We start from the raw sequence: 24,759 nt of genomic DNA, 5'->3' as shown, positions 1-24,759 counted from the left end.
CATTACTTATCACAAACCAACTATTAGCCTCTTAGAATCAAACTTCATTCATCTCCCCACATACCCCAGTAGCTCAGGGACTCCACCTACCTCAGCTGCTGATCAGCTTTCACAAGGTTAACAGCAGTCTCCTGAGCTCTCCTTTCTAACTCCTCAGCATCTGATTCAATTTGCAATAGATTTCTCTTGGCCTCAGTGAACTTTTCAACAGTATTTTTTGTCTAGAAAAGAAACTGTCATTAAAAGCAATTCACCTATAATATTCACTTACAATGACTAGCAGTATAAACTGGTACAACACTTGGAAAACAAGACAATACAGAAAGGCATAAAGATGTCCACTTGTTTTGACTCTACATTTCTCAGAAAATAATGAGAAGCAAAGAACTACTACATAAAAATGTACTGAAATGATATAAAACTTGAAATAAAGATTAAGTGATAGTACATTAAACACAATAGAATATTTCATAGCCTTGTGTAGCAAGATGCAAGGATGTCAACAATATTATGTTGGCCAAGAAAAACAAATTTAAAATCACATAAGCACTATGAGAGCAACTATATAAAACTAAATCTATGTCAATAAAGACAAAGAGCCTCTCCAAAAATAAAGTCATTTGAAGATGGTGAACTGTAGATGACCTTTTTATTTCAAAACAATCTGCAATATCATTTGATTAATTCCCAATTAAATGCCAAAGAAGTGATTTTACCAATATTCTTTGTACACTGAGACTCCTGCTTACTGTAGATATTATCAAGTTAAGTGAAAACTCATTTTTGGATGATTTAATTATTGTTAAAAAATACAAATATTAAATTCTTTACAAGTAGTTAAAAATCTTCCTGCTGGGCGTGGTGGCACATGCCTGTAATCCAAGTGGTTCAGGAGGCATGCATGAGGCAGTAGGATCCCAAGTTCAAAGCCTCAGTAACTTAGTGAGACCCTGTCTCAAAATTAAAAAGGGTAGGGGATGTGGCTCAGTGGTTAAGCGCCCATGAATTCTACCCCGGTACCCAAAAAAGGAAAATCTTCCTAGAAAAGATCTGGCAAAAACCACTTTTTTTGTTTGTTTTAAATCGGCTCAGTTTCTTTTTTTGCCTAAAATAAAACAAGCTGATTATAAAGTCATCAAAAGATACAAAAATAAGTGTTTGGTCTGTACTTCATCGAGCACTGACTCAACATCAGCCAAAAAACTGAAGCTCTGCAGTTATACTGAAGTCAGAGGAGTCTGCACATTAGTTTTGCCTATTAAATATCCCATGTGGCAGGTCGGCAAGCCCTCAGAGGGCTAGGTATTCATCATACCTCTCTGTTCCAGAGAGCTACTTTATGCCAGTTCATCAGCAAAGCACCAGACAAAACTCACTACACACTCCAGAAGGCCACATTTTGTCCCCTCCCATGTCAGGTTTTAACAAGTCTGGCACATTCCTTACAAAATACAGCTACTTCCTTTCCCTCCCTCTTCTTAGCAAGCTGCCTCCCTGAGTCATTTGGGTGGAAAGGCGGGGTAAAGGCAAAAGAGCTTCTCAGCCCTGGTTCACTTACCACCTGTGCCTTTACAAGAGCCAACACTTTCCTTTCAAATACCAGTGATAATTTTTTCTACAGTTCTAACACCTATTTTCTCTTACCGTAATCTAACATGTAAAAAGGAAATGCTCACTTGAATAGAGATGAGAACTTTTTCCATTCTTATTAAAACCAACACTCACAAAATATCTTTAATAACTGAAACCATTTTAGTTCCTGGGCAATAGATTTCTATTAACTTAAATAGATCCAAGTTGAAATAATAATGTAAAAATAGTTCCTTGTGGTCCATGTGAGTAAAGTATTTTTTTCATCTTGAAATTCTCATTGAACTAAAAAAACTCTTGAGTAGCAGAACTTCAGCTGTGTAAGTCTAGGTCAGTTACAAAACACTGTGGGCTACATCTGTAAACTGAGTTACTGCCATCTTACAGAGTTGCCAGTAAGGTTAAATGAAGTGGTATTTATCATGGCCCATGTGTGACAACAGAAGGGGCTCAGTAAAAGGAAGCCCATCCCCACCCCACTCCAACTTTCCTGTGTTGTGATCTTTAAAGAATACTATCTTGGACCAAAATATATCATTATTCCCATTTACATTAAAGAAAAAGTAAGACTTGTGATGTCCACTGTGGCTTTATAAGAATTGGAATGGCCAATTTAAAAAAACAGCAGAACCCAACACACACACACACACATACACGGAGGATAAAGTAGTGGGATGTGCTGGGAACTAAATAAACTTCAGAAATCTTAAATATACTATTTAATTTCATTCATACTGAACAGCCTACATATTCTTAGCCTGAATTTATAGATGAGGAAAGCAAAGCTTGAAGACTTCAGTGACTTATCTAAATTCTCACAAATTATCTAAATTCTAGAGTCCAGTCTGGCACCTGGCTACCTGACTTGGACAATTGTGTTCTTTTCACCTGTTTTCTTTGCAATCCAGGCAGACAACAGTAAGCTGCCCTACCCGCAATAAGTTGATGCCCCAAACCACAAAAGACATACTTTCTCTTTCGTGCACGCAAGTTCACTCTCAGCCTCTGCCAGGAGTCGGTCAGCTTCCCTGAGCTCTGAGCGACGTTTCATAAGGGTCTTCTCTATGCACTCAATTTCATCTACAATATCTTCATGGTGTTTGAGTGATTTTTCCATTTCTAGTTCAGTCATAAGACTCTCAACATTTCCATCAATAAAGTCCCTAAAAAATTATATTCACAAACATTAAAAGATTTTAAATGCAGAAGATTTTAAACAGACAATATGGGTAGTAGCCTATGAAAAAGATGCACAATAATTTTCTAATTTTAATGGAAGGGACAAGAAAGGCAGCTACGTTTGGTTATGTTCAAAGTTAATACCCACCTTTTTGTTCAATACGGAACACTACTAGAAATAAATGTATAATACCTAGACATATGTAGAACTGTTTTTCCTTTTAAAAATAACAGCAAATAGTTTCATGTTGTTAGTATCTGGCTAGACAGTGCTGACACATCTGTGCTTCTGATGTATAAAAATGCACTGAGCTGGGGAGATAGCTCAGTTGGTAGAGTGCTCGCTTCGCAAGCACAAGGCCCTGGGTTTGATCCCCAGCACAAACAAAACAAAACAAAACAAAACAAAACAAAACAAAATGCACTGAAATATTCTGAATAGTCTGAAGTATAAAAATTTACTACTACAATAAACATCCATTCCCTCAAAACTGTTCTCAAGGCCCAGTTCAGTCTGTCCCAAAGACTGACCTGGTTTTGGGATTTATTCCATTCTGTTAGGATAAAACTATGTTCATATGTCAAAAGGTAAAGTACATGATTAAACAACTCAGCTGGGTGCAGTGGTGCATGCCTGTAATCTCAGTGGCTCGGGAGGTTGAGGCAGGAGGATCATTGAGTTCAAAGCCAGCCTCATCAAAAGTGAGGCACTAAGCAACTCAGTGAAACTGTCTCTCTAAATAAAATACAAAATGGGGCTGGGGATGTGGCTCAGTGGTCAAGTGCCCCTAAGTTTAATCCCTGGTACCAAAAAAGAAAAAAGAAAAAAAAAAAAAAAAAGATAAAACAACTCAAGCCTAATATGACAAAATTATTTGAAAATGGGACTATCTGGACTGCATGATAGAAAAACATGAAAATAAATCCAACATGTTAACAAACTTTTTTCTCCTTAAATAAATGCATACAGATGATATTTAACTTCTTTCATCAATTTTGTGTTACCCAAATTTCCTATAATAATCATTTTAATACACCTTATTTATAACTGGGAAAAGTAGTGGATATCCTACACTCTAGCATCCCCTCAAAAGACCTCAAAATAAAACTCCTCCCAATATATTTATATACTACTAATACATAAAACCATCTCAACCCTCCAAAACTCAGTCCCAATCTTCCTGGTGTAGCCCTTTTGTTCCCTTGCTGGGATTTTAATCAATCATGTGTCTGTTCCTGGATGGCAGTGGCCACGTCTCATTTACTCTGAATCCTCCGCAGGTTTCCCTCCTGCCCTGGGACCTGAGCTAGTCTGCCTTAAATGACAATAACTTGGGACATGCCTAACTCATGGACTCCTACAGAAGGTGGGTTTTACATTACTGATTCAATCAATGATGCTACCTTCATTATGCCAGGTACAGGGAAATGGAGCCTCCCCGACCCTCTCGGGTGATGGAGGCCCAGCCACTGTCTTCAAGGAGCTCCTGGGCTCCTCACAACACTGTGTGGACAGTGCTACACCAGTGCTACACCCAAGGTTGCTAACCAGAATTAGGGGTGCCTGGGAGGCAAAAGGTTTTGTGTAAGAGGGATCCCTGACCTTCGTTTGATAGGGAACACTACTAGAAATAAATGTATAATACAGGCAGGGAGAGAGAAGGCATTTCAGACAGAGGATGTTGGGGAAAAACATGGTATCTGGAAGGCCACAGGAGTCAGGGGTTGAGATCAAACACTGTATGTGGGAGGGAGGGATACAAAGGACATAGGGGTTCAGATGGTGGCAGGAATTGTGCACTGCAATGGGAACAAAAGTCAGTGTCTAGGATAGAGAGAGAAGACATGGAAGGCAAGTATGGATCTATTACAGTGGCTGAGGATGACAATGAAGAAAGGCCAGAGCAGCAGAGGTCAAAGGGTCAGTTTGACAGCTCTTTGTATGTAGTCAGCAGAACTCAGAGGCCAACTAGATGCCTAGGGGAGTAAGGGGAAGGGAAATGGTTGTGCTCTTCTCCAAGAAGGACTAGAAGAAGTGCTGATTTGGGACCAGAAGAGAACTTAAATTTGTACTGTCCAAAGTGTACTATGTCGCTACTAATCAATTAGAATTAAATTTATTTCTGTTCCTCAGATCCAGCAGCCACATTTCAAGTGTAGCTCAGAGGTAGAGCAGCACTGAGTTCAATCCCTAGTACCGCAAAAAAAAAAGTTTTATTAGCATTGATTTGGTTCTTAATAAACTAATACTATATCCATCTGAATTATGAAAATATAATGGCTAATAATAATTACTTTCGCTGTTGATGTTTCTGGATGGTTCTATGTAATTCTTCAACTTCACATTCTAATTCCTTCTTCTCCTGCAAAAGACCATCAATGCTATGTTGCAGTTCTTCCATTTCTTTCTCAGACTGCTGCCTGGATGCTCTCATCCACCGTTCTTCCTGTCGCTTTGATTTTAAATGCTGCATTATGTCTTCTAATCGAGAAACTTCATTCTCCTGAAACAGAAAAAACAAAACAAAACAAAACAAAAAAACAGTACTGAAACATCAGAGAATATATTTCCTCTTTTTTTTTTTTTTGCCAGAAGCTGAAATTAACTGTAGTTAAAATGACATCTATAGCCTGAAAAGTGGTAGCAGATTCTGACTTTGGTATGAAAATAAAAATTAAGTGGAGCCAATATTTTCACATGCTAAAGGTGATAGAGTTGGACTAATATAACTTAATCAATCAGTATGACTATGGTTGCAAAACATCCACCAAGCTTCTTCCAAATGTCTGCTTCCAAAGCATTCAGAATCTAGCAGAAGAGACAGATGGAGGCTTCTCCTTCCTCTGGACATGTGGAGGGGTGCTGTCTGAGAAGGCTGCCCAGAGGAAGAGATGTTTTGCCTGGATTTTAAAAAATGAAAAGGGGAAAATCTGAGCTGAAAAAATAATATGTGAAAATGTAGAGAGGTATAAAGGCATACTTGAGAAACTATATAAGGAGTCAAGTACTTTCAGAGAATAAAAGAACCAATTTAAAAGCTTATTAATAAATGCTGAGTAGACAGAATGGCTACAAATTACATTGTACAATGAAAAAGTCACAAAAGAATATGAGCGACCACCAGCGTAACCACATTAATGCACAGAGGCCCTCTGAAATCAGTCTGAACCATTAAGATAGGACTATGACATGGTAACAAGTGTCCTAGTGCTTTACCTTCCCTTCAATCTGCTGAAAAGGGAAGGGGGGGGGGGGAAACAGTCTCTAGGTGTTCTGAATTTGAAAGTGGAGCTTGGAATGAAGCTTTAGAACTCAAAAGTTAGAAATTAATCTAGTGATTAGGAAGTAATCCATTCTTGGAATCTACATACAGTCAGTTATAGGGCCTAAAAATAAATGTACAGTTATTAAAATACTTTCTAAAAACATTAGTAAAATCATGGGGAAAAGCTTATAATGTGAAGTGAGAAAGTCACAAAAATAACTATGAAAGTAAATTAGTAATAATCAAGAAATCCTACCATTCAGAGGTAATTCCTATCAAAACCTGCTATATGCTATTTATTTGTGTGTGTATACACTTGTGCATATGCGTATGTGTGAGCATACACATATATGTACATGCACAGGTACAGGCACTTGCATATCTACAAATACACATTAACACAGCACTTGTCAATAGAAAGATACATGAAAATGGTTCATTTCTGAACTGAAGGCATTTCTGTAATAAAATGGACAACCCAGGTTTTATACTGGCCTGGGACCTTATATCCAATTAAAAATAGAATTTTAATAAGAGAATTCTTGCTCAGTTCTAAACATCGGCCTCAAAATCATTCTTCTGGAATACAAGCCATTCATTAAATGTACATCGTTATCAGGAACACCTGGAAGCAGTGTGGGTACAGCAGGATGTCTGTCCACTTACTAAGTCATGGTGTTCTGGCACATTGCAATGTAGCACACCCACAGGGATGAGGGGGACGGAAAAGCCGGGGGGCGGTGGTCCATAAGTGATGGGGGCTCCAGCAGGGGGTGGGCCGTAAACAACAGTGCCAGGGGTGAGAGGTCGGCTGTTGTTGGGCAGGGGAGGAGGAGGTGCATACAGGGCCATGCCCTGGGGTACAGGAGAACCATCAGGAAGAACAGTATACATCATGTATCCAGAAGGAGGCACAAATGGGAGCTCCTCTTGTTCATCCATTCCACTCTCTTCCTGGCTATCTCCTTCACTGTCTCCATCTTTAAAAAAAATAAACAGAAGAGTATGTTACCCCAAGGTTTAGTAGATAAAGAGGTTTATGTGAGAACAGTAGATTTTGATCCTGAAAGTATGACAATAAAACTCTCAAAGAAGTGCCTGGTGATGTAGCTCAGTGGTAGAGTGCTTGCCTAGCATGAGTAAGGTTACAGGTTCAATTCTTGGCACTGAAGGAAAAACAAACAAACAAACAAAAAAAGCAAAACAAAAACTGAAAAAAAGCAATCCCGAGAAGTAGGTCAAAACCGATTTAAAGTGCTTTCCGCTGCTGATACTTGAATTTTTCCTATGCCTATCTTGGTTTATTTCTTCATTCACGAGCTTATTCATTGATCCAGTAATCATTTGAGTGCCTGTCTGATGCTATATTAAAGATTAACAGAGATGTGCCATGAGATAGGATAGCAATGGCATCACCCAGCGTTTACCACTGCATGACACCTAACACTCTCCAATATGATGGCTTGCTTACTTGTCACCCATAAAAGGAGGAGCCTAACACACCACAGGTGCTCAATAAATAGTTCCTGAATGAACATATCCTCAGAAGGTAGTACTCCTATATTAGAGATTAACCATCACAGAGATAAATAATTTGCCTATGATCACAGTTACTAAGTGCAAGAGCTGGGACTTACCCAGGTCTCACTCTTCCCCTGAGTGCTTTGGAAGACAGACCTATAACACTTCATTCTAGTAGAGCTAGGTCACTGCCCAGGAATCCAGGCCCCAAACTCCAGAAATACATGCAAAAAAAGCTGCTTGGTTGGAAGGCTCTCTAAAAGGGGTGCTGTTTTAGGACCTGGGCCTTACTGAAGAATGAGAGGGAACTGGTTTGCAAGAGAAAGAAAGGAGAACATTTCACACAGAAAGTTTAAAATATGAAAATTTGGGGTGGAGGAGTGGTTCAGTGGTAGAGTGCTTAAACTGTGGCAGTCTGAGAAAACTGGTGTGCTGTGAGTCTCTTAAGCCATCAGGCACGGTATAAGAGGTAAGAGAAATCATTGGCCACGACCAGGTCACAGAAAGCCTTGCAGAGTAAACTACAGTTTGGACAATATCTATGGATTTCAGGAAAACAATAAAAGGTTATTAAGCAAGCAAGAGAAATACAACTTTCCTTAAGTGATGTGATTTACCTCTATGTGAAAACGATTTATGCAACCCGCTCCTGATAGGCGAATAGACCCAGTATCCTGAAGCAGGTGGAGGTCCAGTGCTGTCCTTTCCCTCTTGTCCAGGCTGTGATTTTCTGAAAGGAGTTGAAGCTGTGTACTTGAGGCCCACACCAGAATCCTTGGTGGCCTGGGAACTATGGCTGGAAATCTAAAATAAATGACAGGAAAGCACACTGTCTTTTAAAAAATGGAATGGTTGATTTTGAGAAATGTAAAGTCTACAGCAACACTGAGATGTAACAAAGTTGAGAAAGTGCTAGGTTTCTTTTCGTTATCATAATTATTATTTTTCACAGACAGGAGATGTGATTACAAGATCACATAAACTGCAGTTCCACACATATGATTCAGTTGATTTACTTGCATCTGGACTTGATCAACATGGCAGTGTTAGGGAGGCCATGCAGAGAGAAGGGCTGTATAAGCAATGGCTAGGGTCATGGCAGACTGGACTGTGAAAGGGAAAGGCTTAAAGTGTGGTAAAAGTAACCAAACTGGTGTCTATTTAATCTCTTCAGAAATTATTTAATGACATCTGCCTCCTATCCTATATTTTGGTACCGTTTTCTAGAAATAACAATGCTGAAATGGTAAAAGCATGTTACGTGGCTGTCTGACTGGGTTATGTTTATGCCACAATTCCCCATAAGATGAAATGAAATTCCAAGCTCTCTCTATATACGTGAGCAGGTCCCTGGGTGTCAGTCTCTCTTTTACCTGTGCTCATCTTTCCTGTGCTTTCTCTTCTTTTGCCTTGTTTTAAAAGCCCAGCAACTGAAGCAGTGGACAGCAGCAAACTTGGGGTGGACACTAGTCTTCTGCTGTTCTGGCATGTTTTTAAAGCTCGACTCTGCTACTCTCCCTCCTTTCCAGCCTGCAGCTCTAGCCTCCAGGCCATACTTTGTTCTAACATAAGGTGCTTCTCCAGCCTGGCTGTGCCCAGGGTGTTGGCTTCCTTCAGATTTCTGGGAGGAGGAGGATCTCAGATTCTGCTCTTCAGGTTCTGGTTAAAACTAGTTAGGTCTCTGGGATCCTGGCAGGTTGAAGGCTGCTTCTCCCTGACTTGCTGGTCAGTAGTACGTCACCTACTCTTCTATTTTGGGTGATCACAGCTTACAGCCCACTCCTCACTTCCCACATTCAGGCACCTACTTTGTCTCCTCACCATTCCTTGATCCATCTCTTCTTTTTCAGCTTCACTAACACAACTCTGGTTTCTTTTATCTTTCACTTGAAAGAGTTCAAACAGCTCCCCAAAAAGCTCCCCCTGCTACAAGTCTAGCTTCTACATTCAACTACAATACTCTTCCCAACCCCAATCATGTTAACATAGAACCTCAGCTTCCCATGACCTAAGTAATTAAGTGAAAGGGATTCTACAGCCCTTTGAAAAGAAGCATGACCCCAATCTACTTTTCCAGCTCCCTCTTCCACTGTTCTCATAACCCTCCAGTCCTACAAGGTTACTTGCCAAGGCTAAGCCAGCTTCCCCCTTCCACACAAGCTGTTTCCTCCCTCCCCAAAGCCCAGGCCTTGCTGCTTTCTAAGTGCTGATTTCACAGTGCTGCAGGTAAAGCCTTCCTCCCTAAGCTTTCTCAGGAGATGAGTCCTTAACATCCCTCTGTAACAAGTGTGTCGTCAGTAGTCACAGTAGCACATGCTTGTAATCCAGCCACTGGGAGGCTAAGGCAGGAAGATTCCAATTTCAAGGTCAAGATATCTCAGGAACTTAGTGAGAACCTCAGCAACTCAGTGAGACCCTCTCTCAAAATAAAAAAAAGGCTGGGGAGGTAGCTCAGTGGTAAAGCACCCCCTGGGTTCAAACCTCAGTACCCAAAACAAACCCCCACAAGTCTGTTATAACATGCCTATCACTGTTTTGTAATTACATTAGCATACCCCATGAGTGGCTGTAAGAGTAGGCTGTACCACTTGTCATCGTACCCAAATACTGCCAGACACCTGGTCTAGACTTCAGTAAGTACTAAATGTTTGTTAAAAGAAATGAAATCCAGGTACCTATTTTTCTGTCTGGACCTCTGCACAATTCTATACATATTTTCAGCAGGCTCTCTGACTCAAGTCACCATATCCTTTTCTAGAATCCTCAAGTCAGGGAACCCCATGATGCAACACCTGGCCCTGAAAAGGCAACTACTACCTTCTGTTGGAAAGCCCTATTTTCATCTCAAAGAGTAAAAACATTTAAGAAGCTCAGGGCAGAAATGTTCTTGGCACCAGTACACAAATTTGGAGAAGCGGATAATGTCACACTTAAAAAAAAAATTAGTGTACACTTCCAGCACGACAGAATTCCTACTTTAGATGATGATGGTGGCGGTGGCATGAAGTACCAATAGCCTCGTCTTCTGAAAGGATCTGCCATGCTGCTGATGTAATCATTCTGGGAGGAAACTTCACGGCGCAGCTCAGCAATTTCTTCTAAAACATTTTCAAAGCCTCCTTTGTTATCTGTAAAGGAAAGCCATTCTATGAAGTTGGCATGAAATCATGAATTCCTTTTCTTTCTCAATGTAAAAAGAGATTCCATGAGAGTCAGTGAATTTCATCAGTTCCTTAAGGAAACTTTCAGCTGTCCTTTGGTAATTAGTTTTTGCTGACACTGACACTAAGAGGATAGGTACATTCGTCTCTCTGTCTGATTCCAAAGTAATACACAGAAATCAAATAAATAGACACATAAGCATTATTTCTTTGAAAATTACAAATACAAACACCTTATCTCTAATCAAGTCCCCATATCCATACTTAACACAGAATGTTTTTTAAATTCTTTAACCTATTAAATAATTTTCACAACGCTCTTAAGTCAAGCATGGAATTTATTTACAACAGTTAAATACATTTTTTAAAGGTAAAGAACAGTCAGTTTGATTTTAAGGCTACAAATATAAAATCATAGCCCAATAGTATCTTACCAGCCCCAGTGAGGTCTAGTAAATCCCGCAGCCTTGTGATCTCTGCCCTTTGCCTCTCCATTGTCTCATTCAGTTTCTCGATTTCTAGCACTTTTGAGGTTGCTCCTCCAGTGCCTACATCTGTTTTTTCCATTTCTGTTCGAAACTATTTAAAAAATCATATAAAGTATCATGAATAAATCCTTTCTCAGATGCATGTGTCCCTGCAACTTGACTGTAATTCTGTAACTTTTATTTAGTCCCTACCGGTGAGGAAATCAACTGACTCCTTATATTTACAGTGTTGCGTCCCTGGCATACAGTGGAGGCTCAAGTACTGATTGACTATTGATTGCACTTCAGATCTGAGATATCACCTGCAGTATTTTCATCTTTTAGGAACTGAGAAAGATCTGGTAGAGAAAATGGCTTGGGTACCGACACTGACCTGCTCCTCTCTCTCCCTGAGAAGATTCTGCAGGAGCTCGATCTCCGCTTCTGCTCGAGTCAGGTCCCTGGCGGCTTGTGCTGCCTTTCTGCTGAACCTCTCCACTTCCTGCAGCTCCTATGGGGACAGAGCATGAGGAGGCCACCACAGGTTGTCATCTTCCTTCTTTCTTCCTCTCAGTTTGATTACTGTTTTTGTCACATTGCCTGCCTGGCTGTCCCATGAACATGTGAGGCCAAACCCCACTTTCTCTGATGTTGTTCCCCATTGCCGGGCAGCCCGCTCCACTCTGGTCAAGTGGTCAGAGTGCTGCATTACAAGGAAAAGGGTTTTTTTCTCCACTGTTCTACAGTCTTCCACAATTGGTCTCTCTTTGGGCTCCCATCATTAGACCTTTTTGGTCCTATGATCTTACTTTAATGAGTGTCTGTATCCTATAAAGCACCATGACAAACATTACCTCAGTCAGGAGTCATAACAGCCCTATGAGGTGCCATTTTCATACAAACACACAAGATTCAAGGTTCAGACAGATTATATGGCAAGACTTCAAAACCTTTGTCCACATACATGTTGACAAAGACCAAAGTCTATAAAAAGAGACCAAACACAAGTTGCTAAATTTTTTTTGCAGCAGCAGTGGTGTAAGCTAGTTCTGATGATGTGAACTAACCTCTGCTCTCTCCTGGTTAATTTTCATAACAGTGCCATGAAGGGACTTCAGTTGGTCTTTGGCAATGGTGAGCTCAGCTGTAGCTAGTTTATCAGAGGCAGCCACAGCTTTCTTCAGATTCTTCAACTCTTTGTCTAAACCAAGAAACTGTTCTTGAGATTTGGCATCTTCGTGTTTCTTCTAAAATTAAAAAAAAATAAATAAATTACTTAACTAGACAAATCATTTGGTAGCAATGAATTAAGATGTAAGCTTCAGAGGGCAGAACTGCTCTCCACTGCATGCACCATGTCTAGAACAGTCCCAATACACAGTCAGTGTTCCAAAAGTGTCTACCGAATATATAAATAAAATTTTAAAAATCTCAAAACTGACAAACTTTTTAAAGAACCGGTTTTCTTAGTTAAGAATCTCACTGTAAACTTCATTCACTCATTGGAAACACATTTCTTGGCACCTTCATTAAGAAATGGATGGACCAGTCTTCAAAAGTCACTGAATTAGGCTCTGGGCATTTATTGGTAAAGAAAGAAGTTGACTATTTTTATTGTTGTTTTTGTTGCATTGTGGTGCTGTGAATCAAACCCAGGTCCTCACACATGCCAGGCAAGCACTCTATGACTGCATCACATCCCCAGCTCCCAGAAGTTGGCAGGAGGAACCAAAAGAAGGAGCATAGTGAAGAGAGAATTACCTATGGGTAAACCATTCAGGGTCTCACAAGTTTGAGAAACTGACTGTAGCCAATCTGCATTTTAGAAAGAGCACCCTGGTTGCTCTGTGGAGCACGCCATAAGTAGAGCTGTGGTCAGGTGTGTGGGAAGCCATCCTTATTTAGCAGAATCAGACTAGGCTGAGTCTAGTATGGTGCTGCGTGGGAGAGGTTCCCTGTCTCCTTCTGGAATTCTCCCCCTAAGAGGATGGCTCCCCTAACTCCACCCTATCCTGTCCGTCACAGAAGAAGCTCCTCCTAGTCCTTGCCCCCTTTTACCTGCATATTATAAAGGAGAGTTGAGTGACTCAGTTGTTGCAAAGAGGCCAGAATTGGTATGGCCAGAAACGTCACACCCCCTCTCATAAAAAGAGTACTGGTTCTTTTGTGTTTATTAAGTAGGTAAGTTTTTTGGGTAATAGATAAGAAAACCACCAACATCCTCCTCCAGCAGTTAACCCTTTCCTCCTTCACGTGATTTGTGACAGAGAGGACACCGACACAGGTGGCCACAGCAGTTATCCACAAGAGAGCTGATGGCTAGACAAGGGTGGTGGCATCAGAGAAGGAAAAAGCACATATATTCCAGATATATTTTTGGGGTGGGCTCAACAGGATTTGAGGACTAATGGGTTCCTGGTGACATATAAAGTAAATCATTGACTGAGCTGGGAGAAGGCAGCCAGCAGGTGTGGGTGAAAAGGCACAAGATTGTGGAGTGCAGGAGAGCAAGCTTACTGAATGCTGCTCATGGGGCTGCCGACCCTGAGATTATGACACCACTATGCTGGATGATTTTCTTTTTCCCCTGGAATACCTAGCATGGATACAGGCCCAGGGAAATGGGTAACTTCAGTTTTGTCAGGGAGGTAAGACAGGAGAAAAGGGAAAAGGATTTGAGGGTATTTGTAAAAAAGGGCTTAGTGGTATACTGTGGAATTTAAATTAGATAAGGAAAAGTAAAGACAGAAAGGGTTAAATAGAAAAGGTGGGACTAGTGAACTAGAAGCTCAATAAGGTTGAAAAGTTGTTAGCATGGAGGTGCCAGCAAGATAAGAGGTTCCAATCAGAATGGGATACTTCAGTATGTGACTTCAAAAGTGGTGAGTGCAATTTCTGGATTTAACAAGTTCCATGTTGAGACCATGGGAGCAAATGTTTGAAAAAGGTAATCAGAAGGCCAGGGTATTAAAAAGGAAGATGGGGAAGTTGAAAGGTATTTCCCATGGATGTGACCAATTGGGCCAGGGGTTTCGAAGAATGCAAACACATTCAATTATCATTTAAGTATCACCTGACTCTAAGGTTAGTCCAAATCTCGTTTCCATCTATCATGATGCCTTGGTTGTAGGTCCTTGATTTAAGGACATGCATCCAGGTTTCTATCTGGTCAGGTTTAGCTCTGTGCCAGCAATGAAGCCAGAGGTAATTATGGATCACACTATTCAGGTGACTGGATCACCAGTCGGCAGAACCTGAGAAACAGGTACTCATGTGTCTGACTTTCCGAGCTTTCCCACCTTTTTCTCTAATTCCTGGAGTTGGGCTAGAATTCTCTCCTTCTCTTCATCAGCTTCCTGAAGTTGGAGATCTGTAAGGCCTTGGATTTCTTCCATACTTTTTAGATTTTCTTGCAAATAGCGAATTTCACTCTCTAACTGTTGGATTCTTGCATTATGATGACGCTTATCAAATTTAATCTGTGAGAAAATCAAGTTTCAAGGATTATTTTTAAACAAAATATGTCTAAGCAAGTTAAAAACTTGTTACAGAATTGTCTTTCTCTTTACTATAGAGTGTAATATAACAAAATCTTGTACCAATGAGTTCACTGGGGATGGTTTTATCTTGAATATTTTCTATGAGCCATTTGAATATTTGCTTCATTATTATAACATCATTACTTCAAAAAACAAAACAAAACAAAAACAAAAACCACAACCCAGCTTTTGGCACCACACTGGACTCTAGCAATGTGGTCTTATCTGTCTCTTACAAAACATCTCTCACTTGCTTCCAAAGCAAGGAAAACTGTCACAAATAGACCATATTTGGGTTTGGATTTTAGTCACACTGAACTAGACTTGCTATGAGTGAAAATAACTGTTATGCTGAACTTACATTAAGGAAACATTGTAATTTTCTGGAAAACATTAGCATTTGTCAAACGCCACCCTCCAGCTGCCTCCGCCCCCTTCTTACTCGAGCTTCCAGGGCTCTTTCACAGGCCAGCCTGAACTCCTCTTGTCCGTTCACCAGTTTCTCCTGCTGCAGAGCCATTTCTTCCTGGAGTTTTCTCTCTCTAACTTGTGCTTCCTCTCTTTCCCACTGGGAGCGTGCAAGGATTTCACTGAATTCTTTCTGTAAATCTGCAAGACTTTTCCCTAATACATCCGAAGGACTGTGGATTCTAATAAGAAAAAAACAAAATGGCAAAAATGTGACATTTCATTTTTGATGCTGAATGCAAACATGCTGTTAACATAGAGCTGTGCAATCCACAAAAATTTATTGAGTACTTTCTAAGTGCTGGTCATTTTACCAGACTGCTACCACTCTGAAAGCACAGGCTCATATCAAGCTAAGAGTAATGTCCATATGTTGAAATAATCATCAGTTTTCTTTTGATATTTGTTGTTTAAACTGTGTGATGCAGCTCTAGTTCCTGACCATATATAATGAATTTTCATGAAAGACTCTTAAATACTTATGTTTTTAAAATTAAAAGTACCAAAAAACTTAAAAGATCTAAAATGTAAAAACAAACAAACAAACAAACCAGTGACAATTAGAATTAAATGATCTCATATCTCAGTCTTGAAAATATCATAAGGAGAACCTTGTAAAAGAAATCAGACCAATAACAGAACCTAGGAAGATAAGTTCATCTTTGAAGCTCATACTCTGAGGTGTGAGGCACGCTCTCTGCTTTGAGGTCTAGATTTCTCCTTACCTCATTTCCCCAGCTCCTAAAATCAGTTTCCTCCTTAGCTCATCCACACGAGCTGCCACTTCTTCTGGATGAATTAAACCATCAACCACATGGTTAAGGTGATTCTGGAAATCCTTAAGTTGCTGTTTTAAGAGGTTATTATCATCCTATGGAGGGAGGTGGAATGGGAAGTATCTGTTACATGACAGCTTATTTCACTACTAACAAATTAATCAACATATCTAGATCACAGAACTAAATTCAGATAGTGCCTCCTTCAAATAAAAGTTGCTAAATTTTCCTAAATTATAAAAAAGTTCCATATCCTGATTATATTCTTTTGTATTAATAACTGAATGATTAACCTATTTCAAACTCAGTGTAACACTGTTACCTAAAGTGGAGAATTCAGAATTGCTATTTTTGTGGGGGGTACTGGGGATTGAACTCAGGGGCACTCAACCACTGAGACACATTCCCAGCCCTATTTTTTTTTTTTTTTTTTTTTTTTGTATTTTATTTAGAGACAGGGTCTCACTGAGTTGCTTAGTGTCTCACTTTTGCTGAGGCTGGCTTTGAACTCACCATCTTCCTACCTCATCTCCTAAGCCACTGATTACAGGCCTGGGACACCTGCACCTGGTTCAGAACTGCAATTAATGTTTTAAATGCTGGTACCACCTGGAGTCCTTTCTTATGCAAACTGTTCCTGCTCGGTGCTCTGATGCAGCCATTTTTACACCACAGACAGTTCCCTACTTTAAGAAGAAACTGAACTTTAATTTCTAATTTTTTTCCAGGCAAGTAGTATGTACTATGATGCTTCCTCGTGATTGTGTTGATGGCAGGAAGCTGCAGCTCCCAGTCAGCCATGAAAAAACCCATTTTCTACAGTGTACTGTGTGACCAGTGTTTTTCATATTTTGTTTTTTGGTTTTTTGTATCCCATGATGTTTCTAATAAATTACAAGACCTATTCACTTACCATAAAATTGGCTTTGTGTTAAGATGACTTTGCCTGACTTCATGCTAAGGAAGTACTCTGTTTAAGGTTGGCTAAGGTATGTTATGCTACTCAGTAGATTAGGAATATTAAAAACATTTTTCAATGTAACAGTATTTTCTTCTTTTTTTTCTTTTTTGGCATAAGGGATTGAACCTGGGGTCCCTGAACCACTGAGCCCCCATCCCCAGGCCTTTTTATTTTTTACTTTGAGATAGGGTCTCACTAAGTTGCTTAGGACCTTGCTAAATTGCTAAGGCTGGCTTTGAACTTGCAATCCTCCTGCCTCAACCTCCTGAGCTGCTCAGATTTCAGGTGCACCCAGCTCAACTTAATGGTATTTTCAACCTATAAAACCCAACTGTAAATCAAGGAATATCTGTATTATCTAATCCTGGCCACAGGTAATGTGACCCCAGGCTAGCCAATTCACTGACTAGTAAAAAAACATCTTCTCACTCTTCGCAATTTGATCCAAGATTCAGTACAGCAAGTTAAAATAACTGCTGAACCTGAAAAGATACATTAGCTCAGGGCTGGGGGTCCATGTTGGGCCAAATACAATTCCCAGAGAAAATGGGAAGGAAAAACAAGGGAGCCCTATGGCCCCTGAAAACTGATAGAATGGACTCTGGTTCCCAGCAAGCTGTCTCCTTTCTTGAGCTCCTGAGAGCAGTTTTTAGTTCACTGCAACAAATGATTTCTGAGAAAAATGTAGAGTGGGATAAACTTGGGCTTCCTATTGGAAGGTTAGGACCAAAGGAGCTGGCTTTAATCAGGATAGTCCCATGGCATGGCCAGTCTTTTGGAAAGCTTCTACCTTGGAGAAAGTCCCCAAAGAATATATTTTAGTGTTTTTCTTTAAGAGATGTATACTTAAGTATTTATAGGTAAAACAAAGATGGATGAGACTTTCTTTAAAATATCCTGGTCAAAAAGAGGTGAACTAAATGAATGATGAACAGACAATTGTTTAACTGGGTAATGGACAATTAAAGGGTCATAAGACTATTCTCTTTGTTTTTCTGATTATTTGAAAATTCTTATAGTAAAAATAAAAACTAAAAATCCAGTGAAGACCAACACACATACTCACTACACACACCTCTCACACAAGAATGGAAAACATGTACATCTTTTATGGTATTTGCTTCAGAAGTTGAACTGACAGCAGTAAAAATTAAAAATTCTACATTATCAGATTTCCTTAAACTTTGAGGAAAAACATGTTTGTGGTGTTAAAAAGAGAAAATTTGCACAAGCATAGTCTTATTTATCAGAATCCTCCCTGCACTGTGTTTTGGAAGTCTTCCCCCAAAACAAATAAACACTGCTCCTTTATTCCTGGTGGTAGCAGTGACCCCCTCAGCTGGCCACATAGCCGCAATCTCACAGATCTGAAGATGTGACTGCTGGTTCAGGTACTTTTTGTTACGAAGACATTTGTCTTCTTTGATAGAGTTTAATTATCAGGAAAATCCTGTCCAACTAGTTTGTTGGGTATATTATTTTGAGAATAGCTACAAAGATATTCTGTAATATATTCTCCACAAATATAAAATCATTTCATTTTTAATAGCATCCTGAGGATTGTGAAAACTGCTTACAATTAAGAAATCCTACTATGACCCACTCCAGTTAAATTCATAATTACAAACATTTCAGCTGAAGAGGAATGCATAAATCTAAAAATAGATTTATAACTCAGTCTGGTAACAAATCAGCTTCTCAGAGAGATACAAAAGTATTGATTTCCTCCGTGAATTTACATAGTACACTGTTTCCTACTGACATTGTTTCTATCTCTTCACATCATCATTAACAATGTAAGGAATATTTATATTAATAATCTTCACACCATGGTCACAAGGGATCAGAGGCTATAGTACTGCCCTGCTCAGAATTTTTTTAAAAGTAATTTGAGTTGCACATTACATGTTATGACAGGTTGTTAAGTGCCTGACTACAGAGATCACCTTTGGGTGATCTATGTAAAAGAGTATTTCAAAGCAACAAATCTGCACCTGTAGCTGCTTAAGTTGTGTGCGGAGTTCACTGTTCTCTCGTTCCTTTTCTTCTGAGAAATGGGCTTTTCCAAGGGCATTCTTGAGGGATTGTCTTTCCTTCTCAAGTTCTGCTTGAAGTGTTGATTGTTCTAACTGTTGTCACAGGAGGCAACAATATGAAAGTGTAAAACGGCAATAATTTATGATCCAAAAAGGCATAAATACACGTATAGACACAAGCTATATTTTAATAACAGTTTCTATTTGTACTCTGAAAATTAAAACCCAAGATAATTTTTTGCATGTCTTTTAAATTATTAATACTTAAAGAATTAGCATCAAGATCAGCTAGGCCTGAATACATCAAATCAAAATATCTCAGGGTGGCACCAAACATCCACCCTCAAAAGCAAACTATGTCCTCAAATACATATATTAAAATCACTTGGTGTATCTAGTAAAAATGCAGATGCCCAGACTCCATTCTGGACTGAATGGTGAAAATCTCTATGGTAGAGCCCAGGAATCTGCATTGAACAAGCTTGACAAGTGATTTCATGTAACTGAAGTGTACCAGAGATCTGTAGATCTTTAGATCAAAGGAGCAAGAACTTTAATGTTCCATATTCTCAAAGTATGGTCTGAAGATCAGTTCTGGCAGTCCTGGTGCTAAGAGGGGGAGTGTCTCTTTCAATGCCAAGTGCTCAATAAAAAGGCCAGGCTCTTGTAACATTTTTATCAAGACTTAGGAAATTGTGTACAATGAATCAAAATACAGTGTATAAAAGTAAAAAAAAAAATTTAATAGAAAAAAAATTTTTTAAAAAGATTTAGAAAAAATAAAAGACAATGAAAGTACAAAAGAATACACACTCATGCACACACACACACATACATAAATGTATATATACATATGTAAGTTGAAACTAGTAAGGGCTGTCTTGAAAAAAAGCCATTTTTAAGGATACCATTTGGAAATTTTATTTGCTATTGTAAAATATGTATTTACTGTTATTTTCCCCGAAATTCTTGTTTTCTGTGGCTCTGATCTGTCAATTGTAGTTTTGCAAAATTTGGTGCTCTAAGAAGTATAACCCTGACAAATGGCAAGTGAATGATATCTGATAAGAAAATACAATAACATAATTACTATAATAAACCAGACCTACTCTTAGTTCCCCTTCTAATCATATGAATGCTCTTTTTTATGCATTTTTGAGATTCAAACTATCTTATTTCATATTCATCCAATGTGCACATACTGATATTTCTCATGTACCAGGCGCTGAGTTTGGGCATTCACCAAACTCCGAGTCCAGCTGCCACGAGACAAGCAATCTAAACAGGTGATCGTCATACTTATAAAAGAAGGCTTTAGGGCTGGGGATGTTGCTCAGTTGGTAGAGTGCTTGCCTCACATGCACAAGGCCCTGGATTCAATCCCAGCACCACAATAAAAATAAAATAAAATAAAATAAATAAAATAAACAAAAAGAAAAAAGGCCTTGACTAAGCAAGGTTCTAGGAAAATCAAAGTAGAGTCCTGAACCTGGATTCTTAGCAGGCAGAAGGAAAAGGTGGTCTTTCCTGTAGGAAGATGCAGACCATTTGGTTAACAACCTAAATAAAACCATATTTTCAATCTGATAAAGAATATAGTACTTCTTCACTATCAAAAGGAATTACAGCTGTCAAAGAATCATCATGGACCTGAAGATAATTTCTTGTGAAGTTGAATGCAAATGTACAGTCATTCAAAGTTTTTATATAAAAATACCAGGAATCTTCACTTTCGCTACCTTGATATAGCATTGGTCTGTCAAATTACAATTGAAATACATCAATTTATTAAAAAATACTTTTATAATAAAAAGAGAATATAGTACAGATGGCTTTGCCAGTCTTTTTGGCCTTCTTTCTCACTCTGTTTCCCCACTCTTCTCTCTTCGCACTTGGCATCCTGGAGGGACACTTTGAGCACTTCAAATGCAGTGTATCCTGTCTCCTTGCTCCTCTGTCTTCCTGTCCCTAGCCCTCATGTCCCTGCCTCTCTTCCCAGTCACATTCTGCTCATTCTTCAAGCCTCAGATGAAACATCATTGCTACAGGGTGGCCTTCCTTGACCATCCACTTCTTTGCCACAGAACACTGTTCCTTTCTTTCCCCCACACCTTCTCCATTTGCTGGACTGTGACCATGTCTGTGCTGTTCCCTGGAGCATCCACAACCCCTGGACCTCAATGGCCAATCAACAGATATTTATTGGATGGATAATGTTCACTCTAATTTTCAAGTGCAATAAACTAGTGGTTCTTTCAACCAACCATAAAAGGAAACAGCAAAGTAAAATTTAACAGCAAGTTGAGAGAAGTTCCTTAAAGCTATTCTGAGAAAGAAAAAACCAGAATTTATTGAACATCAACTACCAGTTGCTTGCATGCCCATTCTCATTTGCCCTAACCTTTTGTCATTTCACAGAGTAAGAAGAGGCTGGGAGGCTCAGAGTCATGAAGCAATTCGCCAGGGTCACACAGGGCTAGTATTTGAACTTAGAAAGTCTGACTTGGAAAATGTTGCTCTATGTATATTGTATTACAGAGCATTTAATCTTAAGATAAAATAAAGGTAGGATGATGGCTTTTTTTTTTTTTTTTTTTTTTTTGGTACGAGGGGTTGAACCCAGGGGCACTTAACTATCCCCATTCTTTTTTATTTTGAGACAGGGTCTTGCTAAGTTGCTTAGGGCCTCAGTAAGTTGCTGAGGTTGACTTTGAACTTGTGATCCTCCTGCCTCAGCCTCCTGAGCCTGAGGTGTGTGCTATCTTAAGGTGACATCTTGAGGCCTGGGTTAGAAACTTAGTTTCTGATTGGCAATATGACTCTCACTTACCTGGTTAAGCCTTGTGAGTTTTTCCAACTCTTCCTTGAGCTGGCTGGCTTCAGCCTCTCTTAGTTTTAGCTGAGTCTCCAGCTCAGCTTCATAGGCACTGAGATCTCCTTGAGTCTGCTGCAAGGAAGCATTCACTTCATGCTGTTCCTGGAGGGCACTTTCTAGTTCTGCAAGTTCCTGAAAAAGTTCAGTGTATTTAATTGTGGAACCCTCACTATGCTGCTGAAGCATCTGCAAGTCATTTTAAGTAACTTGTGCACCATAAACTGAGGATAGCCAATTGCCACTGCCTAAGGATAGCAGCATGACGAAGCCTCAGGCAGTGCACAGCCCAACTGGAGAACAGAAGAAGCCTGACTAAATGTAATCAGAAAAGTCAGAAAGCTACCAACACATTGCTTCCTGAAACCAGTTGTGTGATACCTTAAGAGAATCTGAAAACATATAAAAAAAAGACAGGATAGAAAAAAATAAAGAGGATAAAATTAAAGGCCTGTTTTCTTTTCTTTTTTTTTTTTTTAATTGTTGATGAACCTTTATTTATTTATATGTGGTCCTGAGAATCGAACCCAGTGCCTCGCACATGCTAGGCCAGCGCTCTACCACTGAGCTACAACCCCAGCCCCAAGGCCTATTTTCTATCAGATATGGGACTAAATGTTTTCACATTTATTTATTGTATCTTCACAATAACTGTGTAAGGCAACTTGAAGTTTTACAGATGAAGAACTGGAAAATGACCATCTCAATAAATTGCACAATGAGGTATAGCTAGAAAAAGGATGAAATCAGGATGTGAACCTAGACTTCTGACTCCAAAGTCCATAGCTCTTCCTATTAAACCACAGTACTTTCACTGAAGAAAATGGGATTGGCACTCTCTAATATTAAGGATGAGAAAACTTAAATGTGTGCTCTAAGAATATAAGTACATATTGGTTAGCATACTGCAGTTCTAATTCATTTTAAGCTGTTTTTTGAGAGTTTTCACCTATCTATTTGGGAGCTTGAAGAATTAGATCAAACCATTCCAGATTAATAGGAGGATGCTGTGATAACTTTTACAGAAGAATATCTCAGTGGGTGGTCCAAAGACCACTGGACATTTCAATCACTGGGGCTTCTTGTGTGAAATGCAGATACCACATAAAATCAACAAAGGACTAATATCCAGAATAAAAAAAAAGACAATCCAACAAAAATCACAACAAAAGGCAAAGAATATGAATAGGCAATTCAATGAAGAGGAAACCTAAATGGCAAATACACAAATAAATGCTCAACATCTCCAGTAATCAGAGGAAAATGTGTTAAAATAAGATACTATTTTATATGGAGCACAGAGGAACAAATTTAACAAACCACAAGAAACAAATCAGGCAAATCCAGAATGTCTGACAATCTACAGCACTACTCGCTTTGATTCTATACACACATACACCTTCCACATGTGTCCACATGTCCACACGCTATAAAAACATTCTTGGGATCACTGGGAAAACTGGAATATGGTTCAGGTCTTTGATGACATTAGGGAATTACTGCTAACTTTCCTAGGTGTAATAATGGTACAACAGTGATATAGGAAACATTTTAAGAGATGTATGATGAAAAGGTGATATGTCTGCAACTTTCTAGTGATCAGGAAAGAAAAAGAAAATGTTATCTGTGAGAGAGAGAACATAAATTCAGCAAAATATATATTAAATCTAAGAGGGCTCACAGAGAAGCACTTCAACTTTCCTGTATGTGCAAAAATTTTCATAATACAAAGATGGTGGGGGAGATATCATTTAAAATTCAGCAGCATGGCAAACATGAAGTTTGACAAAATATTACATTTTCTGAATCTAAGAGTTAATCTGTTTTTACCCTGAAAAAATATCTTAGGAAACACATGCTGAAATATTAAGAAGCAAAGGCAGATGATGTCATTAACTAATTATCAAGTGGTTTGGAAAAATATCTACTTTAAAATATACATAAAATCATGTAAAATGATATATGAGATAAAGCAAATGGGGCAAAATATTATTGCTAACTGAGTGAATGATAAATAAGAATAACATAAATCAAATTAAAGCTTAAAAAATAAAAGCCTCACACTGCTGCTGATAGTAGAACTTGACAGAATCACTATGGAAAATAATTTGACAATATTTAGTGAAGTTAATTAAAGATGCACATACTCTGACCCATAGTTCTACTTCTGATCACAGTCCCCATGTTAGTCAGATTTCCCTTACCATGACAATACCTGAGATTATCAACTTAAAAGGAGAAAAGATTTATTTTGGTTCATGGTTTCATTCCATGGTCACTTGGACCAAAGAATGCATAGTGGAGGAGGCCTGTTCATCTCACTGAGGCCAAGAAGTAAATAGAGAGAAAGAGAGAGGCTGGGGTCTCTATATCTTCCTCAAGGGTACACCTCCACTGACCTCACTTTCTTACACTAGGCCACACCTCCTAAAGGTTCCACTACCTCCCAATAATTCCACAGGCTGGTGACAAAGACTTTAACATATGGGCTTTTGAAGATTTTTATCCAAACTACAGCAGTCCCCAGGGTCAAGATGTGTTAAGAATGTCATGCCCAGCATTGTCTGTAATAGCAAAAGGCTGAAAACTACCCAACTGTCCCCCACAAAAGAGAATGAATAAATAATAACTACGTATATACAATGGGATGCCAAACACATCAATAAAGTAGAGCTGCAAAATCAGTGTGCATAATTCTCAAAAACATAAATGAAAGGAAGTGCCAAAGAATAAGTACACTATACCTTTCATTTGTCTTAAAAATCACAAATAAATGTTTACATATATAATAAAAGAATAGAGGGGCTTGGTTTGTGGCTCAGTGGTACAGTGCTTGCCTACCATGTGTGAGGTACTGGGTTCGATCCTCAACACCACATATAAATAAAGAAAATAAAGGTCCATCAACAACCCCCCCAAAAAA

At 39.0% G+C, this 24,759-nt stretch overlaps 1 protein-coding gene across 8 annotated transcripts in view; it reads right to left on the bottom strand.

The window, feature by feature from the left end:
• Nucleotides 1–24,759, bottom strand: part of CNTRL (centriolin) — a 99,379-nt gene that overhangs the window by 21,444 nt on the left and 53,176 nt on the right. For 7 of the 8 annotated variants that reach the window (XM_079113657.1, XM_079113661.1, XM_079113660.1 and 4 more), the window contains 14 exons: nucleotides 21,795–21,971; nucleotides 18,923–19,057; nucleotides 15,917–16,062; nucleotides 15,166–15,373; nucleotides 14,484–14,663; nucleotides 12,252–12,431; nucleotides 11,579–11,695; nucleotides 11,152–11,296; nucleotides 10,533–10,684; nucleotides 8,174–8,360; nucleotides 6,702–7,015; nucleotides 5,065–5,273; nucleotides 2,561–2,753; nucleotides 91–221 (listed from right to left, as the gene is read on the bottom strand). In XM_079113657.1, the coding sequence (XP_078969783.1) occupies nucleotides 91–221; nucleotides 2,561–2,753; nucleotides 5,065–5,273; nucleotides 6,702–7,015; nucleotides 8,174–8,360; nucleotides 10,533–10,684; nucleotides 11,152–11,296; nucleotides 11,579–11,695; nucleotides 12,252–12,431; nucleotides 14,484–14,663; nucleotides 15,166–15,373; nucleotides 15,917–16,062; nucleotides 18,923–19,057; nucleotides 21,795–21,971 (2,474 nt within the window). Of the gene's footprint in view, nucleotides 1–88; nucleotides 234–2,560; nucleotides 2,754–5,064; nucleotides 5,274–6,701; nucleotides 7,016–8,173; nucleotides 8,361–10,532; nucleotides 10,685–11,151; nucleotides 11,297–11,578; nucleotides 11,696–12,251; nucleotides 12,432–14,483; nucleotides 14,664–15,165; nucleotides 15,374–15,916; nucleotides 16,063–18,922; nucleotides 19,058–21,794; nucleotides 21,972–24,759 lie in introns of those variants that run through there. The other variant, XM_079113664.1, reaches the window with a different exon arrangement.

This window comes from Sciurus vulgaris, assembly GCF_902686455.1.
Source record: "Sciurus vulgaris genome assembly, chromosome: 15".
NCBI classification, from domain to species: Eukaryota; Metazoa; Chordata; class Mammalia; order Rodentia; family Sciuridae; genus Sciurus; species Sciurus vulgaris.
Note: the sequence above shows the minus strand (reverse complement) of the source record. Positions and strands in the feature narration are given on the sequence as shown.